The 8,563-nt window shown below is 39.3% G+C and overlaps 1 protein-coding gene across 1 annotated transcript; it reads right to left on the reverse strand.

Annotated features, from left to right (window-relative positions):
* Nucleotides 1–319: 319 nt before the first annotated feature.
* exosc7 (exosome component 7) lies at nt 320–7,377 on the reverse strand. Its single transcript, XM_034160742.1, has 8 exons — nt 7,259–7,377; nt 7,084–7,185; nt 6,228–6,322; nt 4,459–4,624; nt 4,310–4,380; nt 4,103–4,226; nt 3,875–4,030; nt 320–1,007 (listed from the first exon to the last, which is right to left on the reverse strand). The coding sequence occupies exons 1-8, from the start codon at nt 7,313–7,315 to the stop codon at nt 903–905; spliced, it is 876 nt and encodes a 291-aa protein (XP_034016633.1). The 5' UTR covers nt 7,316–7,377; the 3' UTR covers nt 320–902.
* Nucleotides 7,378–8,563: the final 1,186 nt, after the last annotated feature.

The raw sequence follows: 8,563 nt of genomic DNA on the forward strand, positions 1-8,563 counted from the left end.
ATCCCACAGTAATAACCTCAACAGAAGAAACCAGCAGTTATATATGATGTTTTATGAATTTAACAATGACAGACCATCCTATTTTTTTTTTCCTTTGGAGCTCCAAGAAGTAATCTGGATTGGAGAGCCATGGACCAAAAAAGGGTTTTAAATGTAGTAACCGTATTGTGACAGTCACATGACTGTGGCCAAGAAGTCTCACTGGATTATTTCAATCAGGAGGCTTCAAACAGAGTTTGAAAGGTAAGTCTGTATGTTTGAAGCTTCCTGAAGGCTATGGGAAATAATACAGATAAAAATATGTAACCTTGTGGCTTCATCAGATAAAAAAAAAAAATGCTTTTATTGTTTACTTATGGTAACGTTCTTCATGGAAGATTACAGGAGATAACACACACACAGAAAACAGTGTGAAATACCTACATACAGTACAATTACAGGTATCCTCATTTAAAAATTGATAAAATTGATATTATAAATCTAAAATAAAATTACAAAAAAATTAAAAACACTAATCATCCTAACAATTATGCAACACTAAATTGGGTACCTCTGCTCTAAACTAGACATTGTAATGAAAACAGACTGGGTCATGTTGTGCCTCAAACATACCCCCCCAAAACACACACACACACACACACACACACACACACACACACACACACACACACACACACACACACACACACACACACACACACACACACACACACACACACACACACACACACACACACACACAAAAGAGATGTAAAATCTGATTTTTGATTAAGTAATACTGTTTCAACATTCCTTAAAATTGCCACAGAAAAGTGTAAAAGTCAAACTGCCAGAAACATTGTACAAATTATACATTTTATTAAACAAATTATGAACACGTGCACCACATTTTGGGTGGGGGTCTAACCGAAGAATCCCACTTTCTGTTTCTTCTTTCCCAAAGTTTCCTCCTGATGCAGCACCTTCATGAGAGGAGTGTGAAGAGCCTTCCCCACTCGTTTACCAGCCTGGAGGCAACAACACGCTTTGATGACTTTTTAGCTCAGCAGCTGCATTCATACAGCAGTAATAATCGTATATTCAAAAACATTTAAACATTAAAACGCTGTCATAATCTTTTGATATTACTTATGACACATCACAAACATTTTAAAACGAGAAGTCTGATGAAATGAAAAAAAATTCTAATTTCATGGCACTGATCATTTATTTATTAATGATGTGGTTTCTGGGTGGGACTTTTAGGAGAGTATCCTGCCTTTCGCCAACTGACTGCTGGGATAGACTCGAGCTCCAATGTAAACCTTAACAGGACTGAGCCATTTAAGAAAATAAATGAATGATCTTTAGAAGAGTCTGCTCTAAAACCCTAAACTTTAAGGCTAAAGAAGTTTTTGCCTTCAAATTTTGTGACCTACAGTCTCTATTTGAGAAATGATTGAAAAGCTTTGGAGGGTTGATCAGTCACTCCCAAAAAATAATATCTGTTGCAATGTCAAAGTGAGAGAGGCGGCAGACCGTTTGAGATTAAACTGACAAACAAGCTAATTTTAAGCTTCATGTAATTTCAACCAGAGCTGCTTCTAATTTGTATCGTGCATGTGACTATTCCTTGAAATGCAGGGAACAACTTTCTGAGGAGGGTTTTTATAAAACGTTTTACATCTCATTGTGTAATGCACTGCCAAAGCCATTCAGGTGTTACAGGCCTAAGCCCCTTTCGCACCGGGGCAAATGTAGAGTTGCGTATTGTGGTGTACTGACTACGCAGAGTTAAGCAGCTCTACGCTGAGTTTTTACTCCCCTACACGGCAGTATGCTGAGGGTAACCCGGGGCGGACACAAGAAATTAAACGTTTAATTTTTGTGAGTAGAGCACTGGACACAGAAAGTACACAGTTTTTAAGCAAATCTGCACAACACTGCGCTACTGTATGGAAATCTATACAGGATGGCGCTATTGTACACATCCAAACATTGAGAGCATCCAGAGTGAATCAGCTGGAGAAGAGGTGGAGCACGTGTGCGGCTGATCGAACTGGTGGACATATGCTTGCTCAGAACAGGTAACAAACCAGCGTGCATGTGTGTGTGTGAATGCATGATCCAGGCAGCCCGTAGCACGTGTGATCCAGCGTGCATGCAAGTCTGTGGTGAAATGAAACGTGCGTGCGAGTCTGTGGTGAAATGATCCACGCAGCCCACAGCGCGTGTGCATGAACCGGCAGGGATCCAGCCGTTAAAATACACATCAGAAAACATGGTTACATTCTTTCAATTCATAAAATGGATTTCTTTCGAAATCCAGAGAACACAAACAGCAGGTCCTGAAAAAAAAAAGAGCAGATGTCTCTCTCTCTCTCTCTCAACAATAAACGGGGTGTTTAAGTATACTTTTGCGTTTAAATGGCAATATTTTCTTTTTTTTTTGGGGGGGGGGGGGGGGGGGGCGTACAACGGACTCCGAACTTTGCGATCTAATGTTCCAGCCCTGACGAGGCAGCAGTGTCTCGCTGTAAATATGGAAACTTGAGTGCTGTTTGCTCGTCACCTTTTTGAAAACAAAGCACATTTTACAGAATGGAGTGGAATGTGAAAAGGCAGAAAAATAGCGGCAAGGGTCACATACGTGGCAGTAAAAGCTACAGTAAATGACTGTAAGCAAGACTAGGAATGCAATCACGCACCAGCCTACACAGGGAGCCAAATCTGCACAGTTTTGCAGTGTACTCCATACGCATTTTAGCGCAACTGTATGTGAGTCTAATGTGAAAGGGGCTTTATGGTCAGTTTTAAATTCTTCATGATGACAGTAAAAAAGTATTTTCCCTCTCATTATGACAACTATGTAAAAGTACCCATGGACAGGAAGACAAGAAGGTCTACAACATGCTGAGATTTGATCCCAATGACCTTGACTTTCACCCCAACAAGTGACCTCTGACCCAGTACAGCACATGACCATATGAATACAGTGAAATGAAAACTTAAAACTTGTTTTCTGTTTGTTACGGAAACACTGTCCAAGTTTGTTTTGACGTCAGTGATTTGGTCTGTAAATAAAAACTGTTTTTGAGAGCAATAACTGGGTTAGACGTTTGTGCCTTTGAAAACTTTTCTGCACAGTTTAAAATGGCACCAGACCAGATGTTTATTTTAGTGATTTATTTACTTTTTAAGCACGCCAAGGAAAGTAACACTATCAGTGCATCAAATGCGCACAAATTCACTTTGCTGCTGCTCTGGAGCACATGTAGAGAAACAGTTAAATACTTTTCATACCAAAGTTAACTTGCTTTAACAATGGTCACTGTAAAATCTTAAATGTGGGTTTGTGCTTTTACCGACGCGCTGTTCGGTTTTAATGATCATTAATTACCAGCCTCACGAAGCTGGTATAAAACAGCCAAACAGGTTTCATTCATGATGCTTTTCATCCAGATTTTAATGTTCAATGGACAGATTTAAAAATAAAGTCCAATAAGATAATGATTAAAGGGGTCATATTGTGACAAATCCCATCCTGTGGTTGATATTCCATCCCAGTTGATCTTTATTCATTCATCTCATTCACCCCCTTCAAAAAAATGTTATGCTCCCAATTTTGAAAATTGAAATCAATGAAATGTGGAGATCATGAAGTCATCCATGAATATTTCACAATGCTCAGTTATTTCTAGCTCTTCTTCAGTATTCATCAAAATTTGGTGGCTGTCCATTCAGTCTGATTGGATGAATAGATTTATACTTGTAAAGTCACTTATATTCTTGTGTGAAAAACTGAATAGCAAAATGTCTATTTTCCAGTGAGAGAAAAATTGAAAAAACAAAAACTATGATGATGCAAGAGCAGGATGTTATGACTGAGACTCACCTCTGTCATTTCAAAGATACTCTCCGGATCCAAGCTGCCTCCGCCCACTTTCCTCATGCAAGTTATTGTGCCCTTCTGTGTGACGGCGATGATGAGGCTGGCCACGGAACAGGCCTTCTCCTGCAGGGTCACATCCACCACATGTCTGTGGCCCACCTACAGAAGAACACACGTCAGAACAGCTGTGCCGTGCACACGTGTCCCTCACACTTTAGTGGCCGAGCTCACCTTGCACAAGGTCACTATGCACGGAACGTTGTCCACATTCAGTCTCACAAAATCGTAGGGGTCATCCGACACCTCGATTTCCTGCACGCCTTCGTCGTCGGCCGACATGTGGACTTTGGGGATTCTGTTGGTGGGATAAACATCAACAAAAGAGCTTGACAGAAGGATGGAGTTGTCGAAACAGTAACTGCACGGACCTCCACTTACTTGGTGTTGAAGAGCGCTGCTTTAATAGTTATCGAGATGGCGTCATACAAGTTTCCATCACACTGCAGGAGCTGCAGAAACAAATCAGTGTAAGTTTATACCTTAATGAGCTGGACGAGCGCTCGGATCCCTGAGAAACAAGAACTCACCAGCACGTCCACGTAAAGCACCCAGCAGTTCTCCCCGGCACTGATACACAAGCTCTTCAGATCCACCGTGTGCTTGTTGCTGAAGACTTTGTAAAGAGTGTTACTCAGTTCCGTGCCCAGCTCCTCCCCACCTCGCCCCTCAAATTCTGGGGTTGCATTGGCTGAACTAACGAGTGAAGGAGGAAACCAGAAAATATAAAATGCAACAAAAACTGTAAGAACTACAATCCCACCACCATGGAATTTCTGGGAGCCCAATACAATACACAGGGATGAGATTGGCAAATTCGATTTTCAGAGGAAAATAAGCTTATTGAACTTGTTCTTCACCTCTTTATCAATTTCTAGGACCGCAGATTCTTCGCCTCTTGGAATTAATTTTGCCATTTTGCATTTGCAACATCGAAGAAAATGCGGGAGAAACGCATATATAACCTTTGCGCTGATTGGTCATAAGCTTTGTAATAACCAATGAAAACGTGCGTAAGTAATAGCTTCGACTGCGCTTCGATACCGTCTCGGTTTTTATGATTTGTTGGAGGGAAAACTACCGAATATTGGAAGCTGAAAGACTACAGTTACCTCCCTTACACTACATGCTCATTGTGCACCTACTTCATACTGGTCACTGATCAGCACAGCGTTACTTCCGCGTTCGGCTGACTGACGGACTGATCGAACTTGCTGCATCGGTGATAGCAAACAAAGACCACTCAGTGTTCTGAATAGACAACAATTTTATTAAACAAAGGTACCCCTGGCATTATTTTTTTTTTTGCATTCTTACCCCCCCTAAAATTTTCTCAACGGATTTGGACGTTTCACAAAATTGACCCCTGGGACTGTCAAATCCGCAGATCCCCGGAAAAATCTCATCCCTGAATACAGATATTAAGCAGTAAAAAAAAAGTATGACACTGATATATACATAAAAATGGCAATGATTCCTAACACTTCAGTATCAAACTCTTATGACAGACAAACAGAATTGAGGCTTGATATTTTACAGTTTAAACATGAAAATCACTATAAATAACTAGGAATATAACCAGCAACCAACCAATGTACATCACAATACCTTCACTCGGATTGGCGGTTGGCATGTCACAATGATTAGCATTTGTATAAAGTAGACGTCTTGTCAATTTTGGCCCAGCCTAGCTGGTGACATAATGACGACTCCTCTTTTGTTGCTATAAAACGCCCAGTGTGACTGAAAATTAATGGCAGCTGGTTGCTTTACCTCTGTCTCTTGTAGCTAATGTGACCAAAGGGTGATGAGGGCCCAAGGCACACCTGACAATATCGTAAACAATGCCTTTGGAAACTACATAATGACACCATTTCCAACAGCCAAAGTATTTTTCTGCATAGTTTATTTGGTGAAATAAAACTTTTCATATCCACCAAAATATCATCAATATCAATATGTTCATGAAAGGCTCATATCAGCCAACCGATATTGGTCTGACACATGACAATGATTTTCTTTAATTTTTCTTAATCATTGTAATTATTTCTATTCTTAAACTTTGGCAGTCATTACTCAACAGATGCACTTATACTTTTTCTTGTGAATAAACACACAATGTGAGCGCATATTGTTTTAGGTGGATTTGTGTTAACCTAAATGCTGACAAGGTTCTGTTTGTTTACACCTTTTTTGTATGTTCGTGTCAGCTGCTTTCTGATACTGTGTGCACGTAGATTTACAATAAGATAATTCGTGGACATTTCAAACTCATTACAAACTGAACCATCACACCTACCAGTCAACAAAGAACTCCAAATAGCCTTCATCTGGTTGTGCAGGCCTTGGCTTTCCAATTTCAGCCTTAATACCCACTAAAACTGTGGTCTCTCCCTATAAAGAAAGAACAGACTTTTTTCTTTTAAATCACAGAAGTAGAACAGAAACCCACAGAATAAATGGCTCACTGAAAACAATGCCATTTTAAAGCAAATATGTATTTCTTGTGCACAATTAGCAAAGCAGAATCAATCTTGCTACAGAAGAACTGTTTAAATTACCAAACTTTGCACATATTTTGCAAAATATAGACGTAAACAAAAATTAATTTAAAATAACTGGCAAGATTACAACATAAATATCAGGCTTGGTGTTGGACAGCTTAGAGGCGGTGGCACTAACTAAAAGGCAGGAGGCAGAGCTGAAGATGTTGCAGCTGTCTTTGGGAGTGACAAAGTTGGACAATATTAGGAATGAACATCTCAGCGAGACTGCTCAGGTGGGACGGATTGGAGACAGATTCAGAGAAGTGAGATTGAGGTGGTTTGGACATATGCAGAGAAGGGACTCGGGGTATATAGGGAGAAGGATGCTGAGGATGGAGCCACCAGGCAGGAAGAGAAGATGGAGGCCAAAGAGGAGGTTTATGGATATAGTGAGGGAGGACATGCAGACGGTTGGTGAGACAGAGGAAGACAGAGGACAGGGTGAGAGAGAAACGACTATCTACTGTGGCGACCCCTAACGGGAGCAGCCGAGACAAGAAGATACTTAAAAAAAAAAAAAAAGGATGACAATCAAATTCAGAACATTTTTACTTTGTCGAGTGTCTTTACTGAAATTTATTTTATTGCTCAGACACTTTCAAAGTTTACCAGTGTGACTTTAGCAGATCCGTCTGTGTTTGAAACTACGTCAGTCTCGACGTCCACGTGCCTGTAGTCCTCACAGCGTCTGCCGTCCACTCGGAAGTCATCCTGAGGACAACAACACACCTCAAAAAAACACACTTAGACAGCCAGAGACAGCACTTCAACCACGTCGACTTACCGCTATACCGTGTAAAATGTACACTCTCTCAGCCTCGCTAACTTGTATCGTTGCCATAACGTCTAAACAACGCGTCGCTCACTTTCTGCGTCTGCAGTTGAGCTCGATTTGGTCACCGGGACGTGCCGCCAAAACTAAACCCCGTCCGGCAGATTCGCTCATTTGATTTAAAACCAGAGTCGCCTCTAGATTAATATATATGCATTAGTGTTTTTGGTATTGAGAAAATATATAGAAAAATGCTGATATTACAATGTGATTATGGTTTGATTATGATGCTATTTGAGGAAAATAAATGATTTGCAATTTTAAAATTCACCGGGTTTCACAGAAATGCGCTAGATACAGACAGAAAGACAAAGTGGAGGTGAAAAATATTAATCTATCATGAAACGGGACACTGCAAGATTATAGTTCTTTTATTTTGAATGTCCTAACCGGAAGTGAATTACCGGTACTATGGTGTTGCATCTACCTTTACATCAGCATTTCCTCCTCTAGCGCCTGTAATCTTAGCACAGTAAGCTAACAGCAAAGCGTCACTCAAATACATCACAATAAAAGCAAATGCTAAAAACACCCCAACAAAATAAATATAAAATGAGAGTGATTTCGGCATTAAAAACAAACAATATATAATGTTGCAATGAAACTACTAAATAATGAAGGTAAAACGAAAAATTATCTTAATCCAACACAGATATTAAACACTTGTTGAAAATAATTTCTATAATAATTCTTTTTAAAAAGAGTTGATATCATCATATTTGCAAAATGTGTTGCTGTTTATTTTGAAATTTCAATAAATTTTTTTTGCACTCCAAATGGAGCAGAATCTCCACAAAGCATCTTTATAACAATTAAAATTCATTTTTAATTTTATGGAGAAAAATAAACGAACTCCATTTCATGTTATTACATTTTTTAAGTGTTATTGGTACAACAGATTAACAACTTGGAAATACTTGATGAAATTATCACACCATCAGCCATCAAGTGTGTTTAACACATTTTTCATTTGATCTCCACAAAATAAAAATGTTCAATCCACAGTTTTGTCTGTTCTTTGAATAAGAAGGGAAACTATACTTGTGTAGTATTTGCTAAATAGAGTAATATTTCTGATGAGCACTTTAAACATACAAATTGAAATGTACAAATGCACAACTTTATAGAAAACCGAAAAAGAATATCCACCACAAAACCACATCTTACAAACGCATGTTGCTATTTTGACTTCACAGATAAATTCAAATTTTATAAATAAACAGTGGTGTCAAAAGTACACACATTTGTCGCTTAAGT

Source organism: Thalassophryne amazonica, chromosome 20, assembly GCF_902500255.1.
Source record: "Thalassophryne amazonica chromosome 20, fThaAma1.1, whole genome shotgun sequence".
Lineage (NCBI taxonomy): Eukaryota > Metazoa > Chordata > Actinopteri > Batrachoidiformes > Batrachoididae > Thalassophryne > Thalassophryne amazonica.